This window comes from Procambarus clarkii, chromosome 44 (assembly GCF_040958095.1).
Source record: "Procambarus clarkii isolate CNS0578487 chromosome 44, FALCON_Pclarkii_2.0, whole genome shotgun sequence".
Classification (NCBI taxonomy): domain Eukaryota; kingdom Metazoa; phylum Arthropoda; class Malacostraca; order Decapoda; family Cambaridae; genus Procambarus; species Procambarus clarkii.
In genome coordinates, this window is record NC_091193.1 from 6,149,422 (window position 1) to 6,170,043 (window position 20,622).

General features: G+C 39.1%; 1 protein-coding gene across 3 annotated transcripts in view; it reads right to left on the bottom strand.

Annotated features, from left to right (window-relative positions):
• The window catches only part of LOC123745438 (bumetanide-sensitive sodium-(potassium)-chloride cotransporter), a 389,884-nt gene that overhangs the window by 240,084 nt on the left and 129,178 nt on the right, over positions 1-20,622 (bottom strand). The window contains exon 1 of one of the 3 annotated variants that reach the window (XM_069300603.1): positions 13,561-13,689. The exons of the other annotated variants lie outside the window; for them this stretch is intronic. Within the exon in view, the coding sequence (XP_069156704.1) occupies positions 13,561-13,683 (123 nt within the window). The 5' untranslated portion in view covers positions 13,684-13,689. Of the gene's footprint in view, positions 1-13,560; positions 13,690-20,622 lie in introns of those variants that run through there. 3 annotated transcript variants of the gene reach the window in all.

Below are 20,622 nucleotides of genomic sequence, written 5' to 3' on the forward strand. Positions count from 1 at the left end.
TCCCACCATGCCCCACTCCCTGTCCCTTTGTCCTCCCCACGATTCTCTATTCCCCCATCCCAACGTCCCCACCATCCCAAACTCCCCCGTCCCCTCGTCCTTCCCCTACATTACCCTCTCCCTTGTCCCCTCGTCCTCCCCCACCATCTCTCACTTCCGTCCCTTTGTTATACCCACCATTCCCCACTCCCTCATCCTTTGTCTTCCCAAATGGTCTGATGTTCCCATCAGAAAATTGGGAACATCACGTGATCTGATGTTCCTATCACTGAAATATAAGAAAATAGTTAAAAAATGAAATGAAAATATGAAAAAATATAAAAATAAACTATACTCACGAAATGAACGGAATGGTAAACAACACAGCTCAATTCCAACGCAATTCACACAAAATTGATATATCAAAATGAAAATAAATCAAAATCTATGAAAATTAAATTTATCAATGCAATGAGAAACAATGAAATGGAATTGTAACATATTTAGTATAGCATGTGTGTTGCTCTTACATGCAACAGATGGCACTGTTTTTCAAGAAAAGTATAGTTTTACCTGTCACAGGTGTGGCATCTATACTTATACTTACAAAATGAATGGTATCGTAAACAATATAGCTCAATTCCAACACAATGTCACACAAAATAATTCAATAAAAAATAAAATAAATTGAAATCTATGAAAATAAAATTTATCAATGCAATCGGAAACATTGAAATGGAATTTGTGACATACATAGTATTGCGTGCATGTTGCTATTATGTGAAACAGATGGCACTGCTTTTCAAAAACGTACGTTTTTACCTGTCACAGGGGTGACATCTATATAGTAGGTATATAAAAAGACGCGCCTATTTGAATGCAACGTTGTGTCAAAATTTCAAAGCAATCGATGAAGAACTTTCGGATATTAGAGCGTGTGTTGCTCTTACATCCAACAGATGATGCTTTTTTCAAAAGAAGCATGTTTTTTCCTGTCACAGGTGAGGCATGTATATAGTAGATATATTAAAAGACGCACCTATTCGAATGCAACGTTGTGTCAAAATTTCAAAGTAATCGGTAAAGAGGTTTCAAAGATTTCCCTCACAGGAAAAACACAGTTTTACAGAAAAAGCATGTTTTTTATTGTCACAGAAGTGACATCTATATAGTATGTATATAAAAACCTGCTCGGATGCAAATGAAATGTTGTGTGAAAATTTCAAAGCAATCACTGAAGAACTTTCGAAGATTAGCAGTTATGCACAAACGAACATTTCCATTTTTATTTATATAGATAATATGAATATCCTTGAACAATCTTCTCCATTCTCACTGCATGCCCATCTGACACTGACCATGAATTTAATCTGTTATCACATATCTACAACAACTATCAAATTGATCATCACAACTGCAGTTACTACACAGCAAACAAACAAAAAGCCCCTGTAAACCCCTGTAAGCCCCTTGTAAGCTAACTTTTTTTTTTTATTCATTTTGTGTTTGTTTTGTACAGTATTGTGTACATATTTTTTCCCTTTTTTATAGCTTATTTCTACCTTGTAATTTGCCTTTCTTTCCTTGTTTTTCCTGCAATCAGCTTTTTTATGCAGACAAGTATAGACCCAGAACTTAACCTCTTATCCACTATCTATGACAATAATCACTTTAATGATTTAAATTGCAGATATTTTGCAGCACATGATGTAAACAATGTATTAACTCATAATCACAATATCTCTGTAATCAATTTGAACGTTAGATCCCTAGGTAAACACTTCGATGATGTTAGTGCCTTGACTGAAACTATTGACAACAAATTCTCTTTTATTATACTTACTGAAACATGGTTGAAAGAGGATACTACTCAACTCTTTAACATGCCTAACTACTCAGCAATTCACAACTGTCGTCAACTTCAGAGAGGTGGTGGCACTGCTCTTTACTATCACCAAGAACTAACATGCTTAAAAGAAATTAGAACTAGAGACTGCTATGGGGAGTATATCTTCGCCAGCTTCAAAGTCAAAGGTGCCGAGTCTGTTCTGTCTGTGGGTGCAGTTTATAGAATTCCTAACACTGATGTGTCCGAATTCAACTCAAACCTTAGAAATCTAATACTTGATAACAGACTGAACAAAAACCACCTAATTATCGCAGGGGACTTTAATATTGACCTCTGCGAGCCAGAACACCCTACTGCTGTTAGCTTCCTCAACTGTATGAATTCCTGCTTCCTCATACCCTTAATCACTAGACCTACTAGAATCACTGATAGCACTGCCACGACTCTAGATCACATCTGGACAAATATGACCTCTCCGCTTACTTCAGGTATAATCACCGATAGCACTACAGACCACTACCCCACATTTCTCTTAACTAACATTAGCAAACCACCTCTTGAGTCAAGAGAGATATGTTTTAGACTGCACAATGAAACTGCTATAGACAATTTTATAACTGCTGCTGATAATGTCAACTGGGAGTCCGAGTTTGGTAATATAGAGGACATCAACCTAGCAGTGCAATCTTTTCTTCAAAAAACTCTTAGCCTTTATAATACCCACTGTCCTATGCTTACAAAACAAGTCACAACCAAAAGGCTCAACAATCCCTGGCTTACAAAGGGAATACTTAAATCTATTAATAAAAAACATGACCTTGAGAAGAAGTTCATTCTACTCATTATGCTCAATTAGTATTAAGCTTGTCATTTAAGTTTATCATGCCCGAAACGCTTTGCGTAATAGTGGCTTTAGGCATTGTATGTACTAGCTATACCTATAAGTTAAACAATCCTTGTAAATATTTATTGTATGTATGTACCTTACCTAAATAAAATTGTATTGTATTGTATTGTATTGTAAGTATAGGTTAGGAATCGTCTCCAAAGAATTCTCAAAGAATTACTCATTATTGCTATCTAAGATAATTAGACGAGCCAAAACTAAATACTACGAAGATAAATTTACCCAAATAAAGAGCAACATTAAACAAACTTGGAGCACAATTTCACAAATATTGGGATCAAAGAAGTCTTTAAATAACAAACCGACTCTCCTGTCTAATAACGATGGTCAGCTTTCAGCCTCTGATTCTGCTATCGAGTTCAATAGGTTCTTCTCTTCCATTGGTTCATCCCTTGCAAATGATATTCCATCTTCCAGTACTGACATTAAGGACTATCTTACAGGTAACTATCCACAGTCTCTGTACCTAAAGCCTATTAATTCCGCTGACGTCAATGAGATAATCCTTTCCCTTAAAACCAAATCTGGTGCCCTTGAGGAGATACCAACTTTAATTTACAAAAAAGCCTCCAGACCTTTAGCCCCTGCTATTGCTTTGCTCTTCAACAAGTCACTTGAACTCCAAACCTTTCCAGATATTCTAAAAAAAGCGAGAGTAACGCCTGTCCACAAATGTGGTGATCTCACAGATGTTAACAACTACAGACCTATATCAATCCTGCCAAACTTGTCAAAATTTTTGAAAAACTAATCTATAAGCAGCTTTACTCATATCTAGCCAAACTCAATATACTTAGCCCTTGCCAATATGGCTTCAGACCCAAAAAAAGCACTAACGATGCACTTATTAGTATGCTTAACTCGATTCATACAGCTCTTGATAAAAATGAGTTCCCTGTTGGGTTATTTGTGGACCTGCGTAAAGCTTTTGATACTGTCAACCACCAAAACCTTCTTCATAAATTACATCATTATGGAGTCAGAGGACACTCCCTACAATACCTCAAATCCTACCTTACGGACAGGCTCCAATATGTTTCTGTGAATAATACAATTTCTCCCACCCTACCCATCAACATTGGTGTTCCTCAGGGCAGCATACTTGGCCCTCTCCTCTTTCTCATCTACATTAATGACCTTCCAAATGCCTCCCAACACCTCAAACCAATTCTATTTGCTGACGACACAACCTTCATTTACTCCAGTCCTGACCCCCTTGCTCTAAATGCCACAGTAAATACTGAGCTAAATAAAGTCCATCTTTGGCTAACTGCCAAAAAACTCACCCTTAACATTGACAAAACTTTCTATATTCTGTTTGGCAATAAATCCTCTAATCAAATAAATCTCAAAATAAACAATACCCAAATTTGTAACAAATTAGATGGCAAATTCCTTGGCATTCTCATTGACCACAAGCTGAATTTCCAGGGACACATTCTAAATATATCAAAAAAAGTTTCAAAAACTGTGGGCATTCTTTCTAAGATCAGATATTATGTACCACGCCCTGCCCTGGTGACTCTCTATTACTCCCTTATCTATCCATATCTCAACTATGGTATTTGTGCTTGGGGCTCTACTACCCAAAATCACTTACGTCCTCTAATTACTCAACACAAAGCTGCTATTAGGACAATATCCAACTCTGGCCCCAGGCATCACTCGGTACCCCTACTCAAATCTCTGAATATGTTAGACATTAAGTCACTGCACATTCTCTCATGTGTATTATACATATATAAAACGCTAAACTATAATGCAAATCCTGATATCAAAAGCTTCATAGAAGGATGTAACAGAACCCATGAGCACCACACCAGAAATAAATACAGTTTTGATATTCCTAGAGTACGACTTAATCAAACTAGAAATGCTCTACAAATCAAGGGGCCCAGAACGTGGAATGACCTTCCCAACCATGTTAAAGACTGTACCTCTCTCAACCAGTTTAAGTCAAAAATGAAGCTATACCTAATAAATTCCTTGTAACCTACCTTACCCTTCTATTGTCAACCAATGTCTGTTTTTTTTAAGAGCGCTGTTTGTTGACATAATTGTATTTGTGCTGCTTTTTCATCTATGTTTTCATTTCTTGTTTTCATTCTACTCATTATGCTCAATTAGTATTAAGCTTGTCATTTAAGTTTATCATGCCCGAAACGCTTTGCGTAATAGTGGCTTTAGGCATTGTATGTACTAGCTCTACCTATAAGTCAACCAATCTTTGTAAAAATTTATTGTATGTATGTACCTTACCTAAATAAAAATTATTATTATTATTATTATAAAAAAAAAACACTAGCCGATCAGTATTAAACCAAAATGTCAGATTAACATTTGGGACTCAGAGGGCCAGGTTCCATGGGACCTGGTCCTCCTGTATTTTATGTGTGTGTAATATTAGATACCTCTATCGTCTTCTTTCTTAGAGAGTACATTTGGAGAACTTTGAGACAATTTAGGTCTTTCATCATGACTTTGTATGCCGTATATGTTCTCTGTATTCCCTCTATTTCAGCAATCTCTCCTGCTCTGAAGGGAAAGTGAGTACTGAGCAGTACTCAAGACAGGACACCACAAGTCATTTAAATAGTACAACATATGAACTTCACAGTATAAACTGGGAGTCTGAATTCAATAATACACAAGACATATATTTATTAACAGAAATATTCCTTTCCAAAACTCTAAGCCTCTACAACACACACACAGTGTCCTCTCCTCACCAAGCAAGTAACTGCCAAAAGATTAAATAACCCATGACTCGTAAGCGGTATACTTAAAGCAATTAACAAGAAACACAAACATTAAAAAAACTTCAGATTGGCCTATTTACAAAAGTAACTAGACTAACCTTTTAAATAAGAGTTAAAAGATACTCATCAATGCTTACCAGTATAATAATAAGAGTTATACTTTCATTTTATGACACTAGATTTAAAGAAGCAAAATGAAAAGTGAAAAGTACATGGAGAGCCATCTCTGACATCCTAGGGTCTAAACAACAATCACTTAACAAGTAGATAAAACTTTCCAAAGATGGTCACACACTTGCAACAGACTTAGAAATGGCAACTGAATTTAATAGCTTCTTTTCACAAATTGATGCTAACCTTGCCAGAAAAATCCTAGAGACCCAGACACATGTTACTGGCAGCTATCCTAACTTTCTACTCCTTTTACCAGTCAGCCCAGTAGACATTATATCCATAATTCAGTAACTTTAAACCAAAGCTGGGAACATTAGTGAAATACCATCTATGGTATATAAGAGTGCTGCCCCTGCTCTTGTATACCCATAGCTCTGCTATTCAACAAATCTCTAGAGTGTCATACTTTTCCTGATATCCTTAAAAAAGAATGAGTGACACCAGTTCATAAAGGATGCAATACAGCTGATAATTACAGACCAATATCAAATTTACCAATACTGTACTATCAAAAATATTATTAAATTTTGTTTATTTACAAACAGCTCTACTCTACTCTACTCAAACAGCCCTTGACAAAAATGAGTTCCTGATAGGCCTTTTCATTGACCTGAGGCCAATAATGCCTGTGCCTTTGATACTGTAAACCATAACTAACTCTTACTTAAACTTCACCACTATGGTATCCGAGGCCTTACAATGAACTACATTCATTCCTATCTCAGTGACAGACACAAATATAAAGCCAACAATAACATAACCTCCCCCACTCTACCATTAACAACTCTTTATATGCAGATGTTGAATAAACCAAGAATGATGACCAAACCACACACTAGAAGATGAAGACGCGACGATGTTTTGGTCCATTCTGGACCATTATCAAATTGATTGTGATGAGACAAGGGAGGCACAGGCATTAAGTAAGGCACGAGAGAGATGTAGGAGGAGGAAATCTTAAGAGCAAGGCAAAAGGTACAGAAAGGATAGGTGTAAAATACATTTCCATTCTTATTTCATTATTACCCCCATTGTTACACCTATCTTTTCTCTACCTTTTGCCTTGCTCTTACCTTCCTCTAAGATTTCCTCCTCCTCACCTCTCTCATACCTAACTTAATGCCTGTGCCTCCCTCATCTCATTACAATCGACTTGATAATGGTCCAGGATGGACCGAAACGTCGTCTTTTTCATCTCCTAGTATGGTTTCGTCAACAACTCTTTATATCTCGGCTAAAGAGTTAAGAGTTAAGATTAAGAGTTAATACTAATTGAGATCAAAGCATAAATTGAGTTGAAAAAGGGAAAAAAATGGCAGAAATCAGTAATTTTTATGTAATATCAAACAACCTTATCATTGTGTTCATTGCTGTCTTCTTTTATGTGCTAGCCATATGCTGTATTGTGACTACCAATTTTTGTCAACTACCATTCAAGCTGTCATTGCAATCAATCTTATATTGTTTCTGCTGTATTGTGCCTACCAATTTGTTGTCAACTACCATTTTAAGCTGTCATTGCAATCAATCATAGCTACCTATGTGCTTTAATATACTGTACCTATAATTTTCTCTCATCTTTTTTTTTTCATTCCATGTAATCTGTTATCATTTTTTTGTCTATAAATTTTGCAAGTATTTACCTCCTTAAAATTTTCTTAGATTAAGGACCTGCCCGAAACGCTGCGCGTGCTAGTGGCTTTACAAGACTGTAATTACCATATTTGTATCCTCACATTCCTTATGTACATTCTTGTATATGCATAAATAAATAAATAAATAAATAAATAAACTAATTCTTATATCTCAGACAACAAACTGGTGCAGAACCAGAGTGACAATGAAAAGAACAGGAATGTGCTGAACACAGGAACAATCTCTCTGCCCTAAAAGAGCAATGTCAGGAGTTTAAATTGTTTCTACACAAATGCCAGAAACCTAGTAAATAAACTTGACCCATTATGTGAGTATGCTGAGGCTGAAAATCCCAACATCATTGGCATCAGTGAAACATGGGGATGAGAGGATATAATAGAAGGGGAATCCCATCTCCCGGGATACCACCCACTTTTCGGAAAGAACAGAGTAACAAAAGCAGACGGGTTAATGCTATACGTGAAAGAGGACCTGGATGCATCCAATAATGAGGAACAAAACACCATGGGATCCTCAGAGTCTGTATGGTGCAACATACTATCTTAAGATGGTAACAAAATGACTGTGGGAGTATGTGACAAGCTAATACAGCAGCAGCAGAGGATCAAAATCAAATCAAAATCAAATCAAATGTTTATTCAGGTAAAAGTACATACATTCAAGATGAGTTACAAACATAATGTTGGATTTCTAGATAGAGCTACATACAATGCCTAAAGTGACTAATACGCAAAGCGTTTCAGGCAAGGTGTGGGAAAAACCCTTAAGAGTTAATACTAATTGAGATCAAAGCATAAATTGAGTTGAAAAAGGGAAAAAAATGGCAGAAATCAGTAGTTATACAAGTTGGTCAACAAAGAGTATTGTTTGAAAATAGCAAGACATGGGTTGACATTTAAGAAGTATGGTAGGTTACATGGAGTCTATTAGGTAGTACAGTACTTAGTTTTTCTCTTAAACTGGTTGAGAGGTACAGCCTTTGACGTGATTGGGAAGGTCATTCCACATTCTATGTCCCTTGATTTGTAGAGCATTTATAGTTTTGTTAAGTTGCACTCTTGGACTATCAAATAGGTATTTGTTTCTCGTATGGTTACCTTGAGTTTACCTTGAGTGTTTCCGGGGCTTAGCGTCCCCGCGGCCCGGTCATCGACCAGGCCTCCTGGTTGCTGGACTGGTCAACCAGGCTGTTGGACGTGGCTGCTCACAGTCTGACATATGAATCACAGCCTGGTTGATCAAGTATCCTTTGGAATAGAGCCCATGGTGCCCATGGGTTCTGTTACAACCTTCTACGAAGCGTTTAAGGTCAGGATTGGCATTACAGCTCAGAGTTTTAAATATATAAGAGTATACTTGAAAAGATGTGAAGTGACTTAATATCTAGCATACTCAAAGTTTTAAGTAAGGGTACCAAGTGCTGTCTGGGGCCAGAGTTTGTTATTGTTCTAATAGTAGATTTGTGTTCAGTAATTAGAGGACATAGATGATTTTGGGTTATCTGCTTGAAGTTATCTTGAGATGATTTCGGGGCTTTAGTGTCTCAGCGGCCCGGTTCTCGACCAGGCCTCCACCCCCAGGAAGCAGCCTGTAGCAGTTGTCCAACTCCCAGGTATCTATTTACTGCTAGGTAACATGGGCATCAGGGTGAAAGAAACATTTTGCCCATTTGTCTGCCTCCACCGGGGATTGAACCTGGAACCACAGGACTACAAATCCGAAGCGCTGTCCACCCAGCTGTCAGGTGGGTAGTAGAACCCCAAGCACAAATACCACAATTAAGATAAGGTTAGATGAAAGAGTCATAGAGCATTATTACCAGGGCAGGGCGAGGTACATAATATCTGATCTTAGAAAGAATGCCAACAGTTTTAGAAACTTTTTTGCTATATTTTGAATGTGGCCCTGGAAATTCAGCTTATTATCAATGAGAATACCAAGGAATCTACCATCTACTTTCTTACTAATTTGGATATTGTTTATTCTTAGATTAATTTGATCTGAGGATTATTACCAAACAAAATATAGAAGGTTTTGTCAATGTTAAGGGTGAGTTTGTTAGCAGTTAGCCAAAGATGAACTTTATTTAGTTCAGTATTCACTGTATCATTCAAGAGTAAGAGGGTTAGGACTGGAGAAAATGAAGGTTGTGTCATCAACAAATAATATTGGGTTGAGGTGCTGAGAGCCATTTGGAAGGTCATTAATGTTGATGAGAAAGAGGAGAGGGCCAAGTATGCTGCTCTGTGGAACACCAATATTGATGGGTAGAGTGGGAGAAATGGAATCATTCACAGAAACATACTGGAGCCTGTCAGTGAGGTAAGACTGAAGATATTGGAGGGAGTGACTTCTGACTCCTGATTTGCTGATTTGAGAGAACAATTTCTAGACTCAGGACTCCTTTCTCATATAGCATGTGGTAGAGCCCACATGTGGCAACAGCATATTAGATCTTGTACTGTACTAACATCAGAAGAAGGTATGATTAATCAAATTCAGGTAGGAGGAAAAGCTACTAACCCCCTCATGTGATCATCATATTTTAATACAGACTGCAAATACAGAAACCCACATAAAGGCTCTTGATGATGAACTTCTGGATTACCACAGAGGTGACTACCAAAGCATGAGAGAGGAACTGCAAAATATCTCCTGGAGGGAGCTAATAGTTGAACATGACATAAAAGCATCATGGCAAAACTTTAAGAAGGTCATCACGGAACACGTTCAAAAATATGTGCCAAAAAGAAGGAAGAAAAAAAAGGGAACTAGATGGATGACTTAAGGCAGTAAAACAAGCATTGATAATTAAGAGGAACCTCTGGAGAACTTATAAATTCATGATGGACATCATTGATTATGAGATATATAAAAGGGCACTAAACTCAGCCACTCAGGAAATCAGATCAGTCAAAAGGAACTACAAAAGAAAACTTTACCAAAACATAAAGAAAGATCCAAAGTCGTTCTATGCCTATATAGGAAGTAAAACAAAAACTAAGGACTTGGTAGGACCTTTAAAAGATGAGATTCGCCAAACTATAATGGACAACAAGAGGGCAGCAAACGCTCTAAATTAATATTTAACATAAGTGTTCACACTAGAAAGGTCAGAGGATAACCCATCACCCACACAAATGTTTCAAGGAGGTGAAGAGAATGAACTTAGGAATATAACCATAACATGCAACATAATCAGGAAGAACATTGACAAACTAAAATAATTGAAAGCCCCAGGTGTGGATGGGAATACAATCCCTAGTCCTCCCAACCATTCCCCACTCTGTGCCCTCATCCTCCCCACCATTCCCCCCCGTCCCCCGTTCATTTGTCCTCCCCACCATTCCCCACTCCACCGTCCCCTTGTATTCCTAACCATTCCCCTCTCCACAGTCTCCTTGCCCTCCCCACCATCTCCCATGCACTCCCCCGTCCCTTCGTCCTCCCTACCATTCCCCCGTCCCCTCGTCCTCCCCACTATCCGCCACTTCCCTCTCCTCTCCGCCTCCCCACCATTACCCCCTCCCCCCTCCCACATCCCCTCGTTCGATGCATTCTCAAATGATTTGATGTTCCCATCAGAAAATTGGGAACATGAAATGATCTTGTTCCCATTACTGTTCCCATTACTGAAATATAAGAAAAACAATTAAAAAACAAAATGAAAAAAAAAGAAAAAATACATAAACTATACTCACGAAATGATTGATATGGTAAACCTCACAGCTCAATTCCAATGCAATGTCAAGCAAAATAATTAAATCAAAATGAAAATAAATCAAAATCTATGAAAATTTCATTTGTCAATGCAATTCAAAACATTGAAATGGAATCGTAACATAGTTAGTTTAGCATTGTTGCTCCTATGTGCAACAGAGGTACCTTACCTTGAGGTTACCTTGAGGTGCTTCCGGGGCTTAGCGTCCCCGCGGCCCGGTCGTCGACCAGGCCTCCTGGTTGCCGGACTGATCAACCAGGCTGTTGGACGCGGCTGCTCGCAGCCTGACGTACGTGTCACAGCCTGGTTGATCAGGTCAGGGCACCGTTTCTTAAAAAAAATATTGTTTTTACCTGTCACAAGTGTGGCATCTATTCTTATACTCATGAAATGAATGGTATGGTAAACAACACAGCTTAATTCTAACGCAATGTCACACAAAATAATTAAATCAAAATGAAAATAAATAAAAACTATGAAAATTAAACTTATCAATGCAATTGGAAACATTGAAATGGAATCGTAACGTATTTAGGATTGCTTGTGTATGTTGCTATTACATGCAACAGATGGCACTGTTTTTCAAAAAAACATGTTTTTACCCGTCACAGGTGTGGCATTTATATAGTAGGTATATAAAAACACGTGCGTATTCAAATGGAACGTTGTGTCAAAATTTCAAAGCAATCAGTAAAGAACTTTCGGAGATTACAGCATATGTTGCTTTTACATCCAATAGATTGCGCTGTTTTTAAAAAAAAAGCATGTTTTTTTTTTCTGACACAGACGTGATATCTATATAGCATGTATATAAAAACCCGCTCGGATGCAAATGGAACATTGTGTGAAAATTTCAAAGCAATCGGTGAAGAACTTGCCACGTGCCAGTCTCCGTGGTGTAGTGGCAAGACACTCGCCTGGAGTTCCGCGAGCGCTTTGTCATGGGTTCGTATCCTGGCCGGGGAGGATTTACTGGGCGCAAATCCTTAACTGTAGCCTCTGTTTAACTCAACAGTAAAATGTGTACTTGATTGTAACAATGATTCTTCGTGGGGTCGTATTCCAGGGACTTGCCCGAAACGCTACGTGTACTAGTGGCTGTACAAGAATGTAACAACTCTTGTATATAAAAAAAAAAAAAAAAAAAAATTTAACAAACGAACATTTCCATTTATATATATATATATATATATATATATATATATATATATATATATATATATATATGTCGTACCTAGTAGCCAGAACGCACTTTTCAGCCTACTATGCAAGGCCCAATTTGCCTAATAAGCCAAGTTTTCCTGAATTAATAAATGTTCTCTAATTTTTTTCTTATGAAATGATAAAGTTACCAATTTCATTATGTATGAGGTCATTTTTTTTTATTGGAGTTAAAATTAACGTAGATATATGACCAAACCTAACCAACCCTACCTAACCTATCTTTATAGGTTAGGTTAGGTTAGGTAGCCGAAAAAGTTAGGTTAGGTTAGGTTAGGTAGGTTAGGTAGTCGAAAAACAATTATTTCATGAAAACTTGGCTTATTAGGCAAATCGGGCCTTGCATAGTAGGCTGAGAAGTGCGTTCTGGCTACTAGGTAGGACACATATATATATATATATATATATATATATATATATATATATATATATATATATATATATATATATATATATATATATATATATATATATATATATATATATATATATATATATATTATTAAATATGACCGAAAAAGTAAGATTAATAATTCTAACACGAATTTTCTCTATCTTTCTTACGTTTCTTTTCACTGTTGATTGTAATTCAAAGATCAATTCTCCAAAATTCATTTTTATTTCTAGTCTATATAGACAAAAAATAAAAATGAATTTTGGAGAATTGATCTTTGAATTACCATCAACAGTGAAAAGAAACGTAAGAAAGATAGAGAAAATTCGTGTTAGAATTATTAATCTTACATTTTCAGTCATATTTAATAATACTGTATATGTCTACAGGAAAGACTGCTACCAAAATATACTAATATATATATATATATATATATATATATATATATGTGTCGTACCTAGTAGCCAGAACGCACTTTTCAGCCTACTATGCAAGGCCCGATTTGCCTAATAAGCCAAGTTTTCATGAATTAATGTTTTTTCAACAACCTAACCTACCTAACCTAACCTAACTTTTTTGGCTACCTAACCTAACCTAACCTATAAAGATAGGTTAGGTTAGGTTAGGTAGGGCTGGTTAGGTTCGGTCATATATCTACGTTAATTTTAACTCCAATAAAAAAAAATTGACCTCATACATAATGAAATGGGTAGCTTATCATTTCATAAGAAAAAAATTAGAGAAAATATATTAATTCATGAAAACTTGGCTTATTAGGCAAATCGGGCCTTGCATAGTAGGCTGAGAAGTGCGTTCTGGCTACTAGGTACGACATATATATATATGTATATATATATATATATATATATATATATATAAAGTTCAAGCACTACAAGTTACCTCAGACTCCTGGTTCAACCTGGACGCCGAGGGGACGTCTGGACACCACCTCAGCCTGGGCAACCCGTTCTCGCACTTTCTTCCAGTCACTATTGACTTATTAAATACGTGCATATGTGACATACTAAACATACTAGTTTACCTTGAAAAGCTTCATAGAAAACACCAACCTTACCTAACCTTCTTAGTATGTTAAGACAAGCATCTTATTGCTTCGTAATTACAATTATTACTTAACCTATACCTATAATAGGTTATGTTATAATTATTATTACAATTATTACTTAACCTATACCTATAATAGGTTATGTAATAATTGTAATTACGAAGCAATAAGATGCTTATCTTAACATACTAAGAAGGTTAGGTAAGGTCGGTGTTTCCTATGAAGCTTTTCAAGGTAAACTAGTATGTTTAGTATGTCACATATGCACGTATTTAATAAGTCAATATTGAAAGTGCGAGAACGGGTTGGCCTGGGAGCCACCGGATCCCATTCTCTTTTCGCGATTTTGGATTTGATACTGCCGTTTGGCATCCCTATTCACCGGTCCGGGTGGTACGACGTCTGGCCCACATAGTTGATAGATTTTGAATGTTGTCTGGCTGCTACTCCCGGCGGGGTGACGGTCTCTGGGGGTCCGTCTAATTACCACAAGCTACCACAAGCTACACAAGCTTCACAAAGCTTCCTTTCAATACGTTAGTAATGAATAAATATGATAGGTTAGGTTGACCTAACCCAACCTAACCTAATCTAACCTAACCAAACCAAATCTAACCTAACCTAACCTAACCTAACCTTACCTAACCTAACCTCCGTGGTGTAGTCTCCGTGGTGTAGTGGTAAGACACTCGCCTGGCGTTCCGTGAGCGCTATGTCATGGGTTCGTATCCTGGCCGGGGAGGATTTACTGGGCGCAAATCCTTAACTGTAGTCTCTGTTTAATGCAACAGTAAAATGTGTACTTGGATGAAAAAACGATTCTTCGCGGCAGGGGATCGTATTCCAGGGACCTGCCCGAAACGCTACGCGTACTAGTGGCTGTACAAGAATGTAACAACTCTTGTATATATCTCAAAAAAAAAAAAAAAAAAAAAAAAAAAAAAAAAACCCCTAACCTAACCTAACCGACGCTTGGATCGTCGACTTCATTTGGCGTCACCAGCTCTTTATTTTCGTCTAATTTCTTTATAAAAAGACACTTTTTTCAGATTAAAATTATGTTTTTTCGTGTTGTACATTCAGCACCAACATTATAATGAGTAAATATATCATATTTATTCATTACTAACGTATTGCCAGGAAGCTTTCTGAAGCTTGTGTAGTTTGTGGTAGCTTGTGGTAATTAGACGGACCGTTGGTGGGGTCTTGGTGGGATCTTGGTGTGCCCTCAGACGTGGTGGGCCCCAGCTGGTGTGCCCTCAGACGTGGTGGGTCCCAGCTGGTGTGCCCTCAGACATGGTGGGCCCCGCAGCTGGTGTGCCCTCAGACGCGGTCCGTCTAATTACCACAAGCTACCACAAAGTACACAAACTTCAGAAAGCTTCCTGGCAATACGTTAGTAATGAATAAATATGATATATTTACTCATTATAATGTTGGTGCTGAATGTACAACATGAAAAAAACATAATTTTAATCTGAAAAAGTATCTTTTTATAAAGAAATTAGACGAAAATAAAAAGCTGGTGACGCCAAATCAAGTCGACGATCCAAGGTTCGGTTAAGTTAGGTTAGGTTAGGTTAGGTTAGGATAGGATAGGTTAGGTTAGGTTAGGTTAGGATAGGATAGGTTAGGTTAGGTTAGGTTAGGTTAGGTCAGCCTAACTTAATATATCATATTTATTCATTACTAACGTATTGCCAGGAAGTTTTCTGAAGCGTGTGTAGTATGTGGTAGTTTTTGGTAATAAGACCACCATTTGGTCACCACTTGGTCCGGGAGACATCTCCCGTCACGCAGGGTGCAGTTGCGCCTCCACAGATCTCCAGTATCATCTTTTGATACTGGTAATGGCTCGAAAGGGCCACCACTTACGGGCTATTCATGCCCGTGCCACCTCTTGGGTGGCTTAATCTTCATCAATCAATCGTAATAAGACGGACCCGTGGGTCCCAGCTGGTGTGCCCTCAGACGTGGTGGGTCCCAGCTGGTGTGCCCTCAGACGTGGTGGGTCCCAGCTGGTGTGCCCTCAGACGTGGTGGGTCCCAGCTGGTGTGCCCTCAGACGTGGTGGGTCCCAGCTGGTGTGCCCTCAGACATGGTGGGCCCCGCAGCTGGTGTGCCCTCAGACGTGGTGGGTCCCAGCTGGTGTGCCCTCAGACGTGGTGAGCGGCTGGATTCTGCTCTGCTCGATGATGCAAAAGTCACAGCGTTTTAGTTGAGGACCGAGTTTTTGGTTTTGCTACCTGGTATTTTCTGTGTGGGGCGGGTGCTTGTCACCCTGAGGGACTCCTGGGGGTCCCCAATCAATTGTTTGTCTGTGCGTTTCTTTGGCGCGAGGCATACAGTCTCCGTGGTGTAGTGGTAAGACACTCGCCTGGCGTTCCGCGAGCACTATGTCATGGGTTCGTATCCTGGCCGGGGAGGATTTACTGGGGCGCAATTCCTTAACTGTAGCTTCTGTTTAACGCAACAGTAAAATGTGTACTTGGATGAAAAAACGATTCTTCGCGGCAGGGGATCGTATTCCAGGGACCTGCCCGAAACGCTACGCGTACTAGTGGCTGTACAAGAATGTAACAACTCTTGTATATATCTAAAAAAAAAAAAAAAAAAAAAAAAAAAAAAAAAAAAAAAAAAAAAAAAAAAAAAAAAAAAAAAAAAAAAAAAAAAAATCTACCTTCGTTCCGGCAATGTTTCTAATGCTTGCTGGGAGGATGTTGAACAGCTGTGGACCCCGATGTTCAGTCAGTGTTCGCTGATTGTGGCCATGGTACCTCTACTCCTTACTGGTTCTATTCTGCTTTCCCTTCCATATCGTTCGCTCCAATATGTTGTTATTCCAATATGTTCTACTCATTATGCTCAATTAGTATTAAGCTTGTCATTTAAGTTTATCATGCCCGAAACGCTTTGCGTAATAGTGGCTTTAGGCATTGTATGTACTAGCTATACCTATAAGTTAAACAATCCTTGTAATTATTTATTGTATGTATGTACCTTACCTAAATAAAATTGTATTGTATTGTATTGTATTGTATTGTTCTACAGTGCAAATTTGGGACCTAGCCTTCAAGTATCTTCCATGTATATATTATTTGATACATTTACCGTCTCGACCTTTCCAGAGAGTACATTTTAAGAGCTTTGAGACGGTCCCAATAATTTAGATGTTTTATCGTGTCTATGCCGTATACGTTCTCTGTATTCCCTCTAATTCAGAGATATCTTCCCTGCTCTGAAAGGGGAAGTGAGTTCCGAGCAACACACAAGACGGGACAGCACCAGTGATTTAAATAGTATTAGCATTGCTGTGGGATCTCTGGATGTGAACATTCTCATAAGTCATCCTATCATTGTCCTGGCCGCGAGGGAGTGTACAAGTGGAAACACACATATTTCCTGGCGATAAGACTGGCGGCGTATCACAGTCGCCAACGGCATCCTGATACGACGCAAGGTTAAGTACTGATAACTAAACCAAGGAACCCCAGTTCTCTCACTGAAGATGGCGGCCAAAACTACCCCCAACAACAGTTAACAATGTACCCCCCCCTAACACCACACACAACAACAGTTAACAAGGTAAACAATGGAATTAAATTTACAGAGTGTGTGTGATAGAGTCCGTGACATTAACACTAGAGTAGCTATTCGTTTCATGCGGAGAAAAGGAGGGGATAAGCTGTTTGAGAGCGTTCAGACCTGCTTGAGTGACGTACACACTTCCAGGAAACTGAGGGAGACACGCTACACGAGGGGATTAGCTCATGACCTCAGGGAATACGATGTACTTGACTGCTGTAAACCCTCTCGACAGGGTAATATGTCTGCTCCCTGGAAAGTACAGAAAATAGACGTCGAAATTGTACCCCTCAATGTGAAAAAGATTCATCATGAACCGGGACAATTACGGTGTATGTATGGAAGCATGATATCCCGGTTACCAAGAGGCAACAGTTTACATGTATATTGCGACGGGTCGGTGGCAGAGGATGGCAGGGCAGGGTGTGGTGTCCTAATAAACAATCCTTGTAAATATTTATTGTATGTATGTACCTTACCTAAATAAAATTGTATTGTATTGTATTGTAATAAGGGAATATACGGAGTTTGGGACTGTGGACAGGAAAATTGAACTCCGGCTTAGTAATTATATATCATCCACACAAGCTGAACTGCAGGCCATTCTGGCGTGTTTGGAGGAAGTACGTCATGACGACAAAAATGTTTTTGTATTTGTCGATAGCCGAGGAGCACTGGAGTCCTTAAACAGTCGAAATCACTTAATCAAAATCACTTACGTCCTCTAATTACCCAACACAAAGCCGCTATTAGAACAATATCCAACTCTGGCCCCAGACATCACTCGGTACCCCTACTCAAATCTCTTAATATGTTAGATATTAAGTCACTGCACATTCTCTCATGTGTATTATACATATATAAAACGCTAAACTATAATGCCAATCCTGATCTTAAAAGCTTCATAGAAGGTTGTAACAGAACCCATGAGCACCACACCAGAAATAAATACAGTTTTGATATTCCTAGAGTACGTCTTAATCAAACTAGAAATGCTCTGCAAATCAAGGGGCCCAGAATGTGGAATGACCTTCCCAACCATGTTAAAGACTGTACCTCTCTCAACCAGTTTAAGATAAAAACTAAACACTACCTAATAAATTCCCTGTAATCTACCTCACTCCTCTATTGTCAACCCATGTCTGTTATTTTCTTTTTTTTTTCTTTTTTTTAATCAACACTGTTTGTCAACCTATTGTATTTGTGCTGCTTTTTCAGTCATGTTCCCCCTTTTTTTTATCTTTATTTGTATTTGTTCTCAACATCTTTTATTCTTTATGCTGAATTAGTATTAAGTTCTAGATATTAATGTTTTTTCTTGCCCGAAACGCATTGCGTAATAGTGGCTTTAGGCATTGTATGTACTAGCTCTATCTATATATCAATCCATTAATGTAACATCACTTGTATGTATATACCTTACCTGAATAAACATCTGAATCTGAATCTGAATCTGAAATCCAGTCTTCATGTCTATAGTTGAGGATTGTAAGAGAAGAATAGCTGAGATACAGCTGAAAGGTCATAGTGTGAAATTCATGTGGATTCCATCTCATGTTGGAATAGTGCTCAACGAGGTGGCGGATGACTTGGCCAAACGTGCCACATCAAAACCACAAATTGACATTGAATGTGAATTCACAATGAGACAAATAAGAAGCAAAATCAGAAATATTCAGACACAGGCGGGAGTGGAGAGGAGAGGGATAATGTATGAGAGAAGTCTAACCATGCAACACTACATGTATGTGAGTCAAAACACCCTTTTCACTTATGGTAAAAGGAGAAATGCTTGGAGTGACTCTGTGTACATGCGGCTCAGGCTTGGGTACAAATATTACTGGGAATATGGGATAGGCGTTCATGATAATGACACGAAGTGTAAACTATGTGGTATGTTAAGGTCTCACACCCTTGCCCATTATGTTCTTGATTGTCCGTTGATTAATGTATATAGAAACACTGAGATAAGGACTGTTCCTGAGCAAATAGCCTGGATGTGTCACAAAGGAAAGGTTGATGATATTCTTGATAGATATAAGAATTTTGCACCAAGACTGTAATATTTTGTTGAATTATCCGTATAACTAGGTCATAAAAGTATTTGTGTACGTCTGATACCATACCACTTGTGAAGGAGGAAATGTACATGTTTATCTCTCAGAATGTTTGGTAACAGGTTTATTGTTTGTGATGTGTGTCTATGTATGTACTAACACGTTGTACTGAACGGGGTGAGAATAGCTTGAGCTACCTCATCCCTTTGTGTGTATTTTACCTCAATAAACTTATTTCAATTTCAATTTCAATTTCAGGTAAACCCCCCCCACCCAACACCACACACAACTACCACCCTCCTCCGCGCACACACACACACACACACACACACAGCCTCGCTCTACCCAGTAAACAATTAACTTTATAGTAAACATTTGGATTGTTTCCTGTCAATGGTAACCCGTATTTGTATACGTTCACACTCCGGTCATCTATGTGCTTACACCCCCCCCCACCCCCGTGTGTGTACAGTGACAGTCACCCCCCGTGTGTGTACAGTGACAGTCACCCCCCCGTGTGTGTGTACAGTGACAGTCACCCCCGTGTGTGTACAGTGACAGTCACCCCCCGTGTGTGTGTACAGTGACAGTCACCCCCGTGTGTGTGTACAGTGACAGTCACCCCCCGTGTGTGTACAGTGACAGTCACCCCCCCACCGTGTGTGTACAGTGACAGTCACCCCCGTGTGTGTGTACAGTGACAGTCACCCCCCGTGTGTGTGTACAGTGACAGTCACCCCCCCCCCCGTGTGTGTACAGTGACAGTCACCCCAGTGTGTGTGTACAGTGACAGTCACCCCCCCGTGTGTGTGTACAGTGACAGTCACCCCCCCCCGTGTGTGTGTACAGTGACAGTCACCCCCCCGTGTGTGTGTACAGTGACAGTCACCCCCCCCGTGTGTGTGTACAGTGACAGTCACCCCCCCGTGTGTGTGTACAGTGACAGTCACCCCCGTGTGTGTGTACAGTGACAGTCACCCCCGTGTGTGTGTACAGTGACAGTCACCCCCCCGTGTGTGTGTACAGTGACAGTCACCCCCCGTGTGTGTGTACAGTGACAGTCACCCCCCCATGTGTGTGTACAGTGACAGTCACCCCCCGTGTGTGTGTACAGTGACAGTCACCCCCCCCCCCGTGTGTGTACAGTGACAGTCACCCCCGTGTGTGTGTACAGTGACAGTCACCCCCCCCCCGTGTGTGTACAGTGACAGTCACCCCCCCGTGTGTGTGTACAGTGACAGTCACCCCCCGTGTG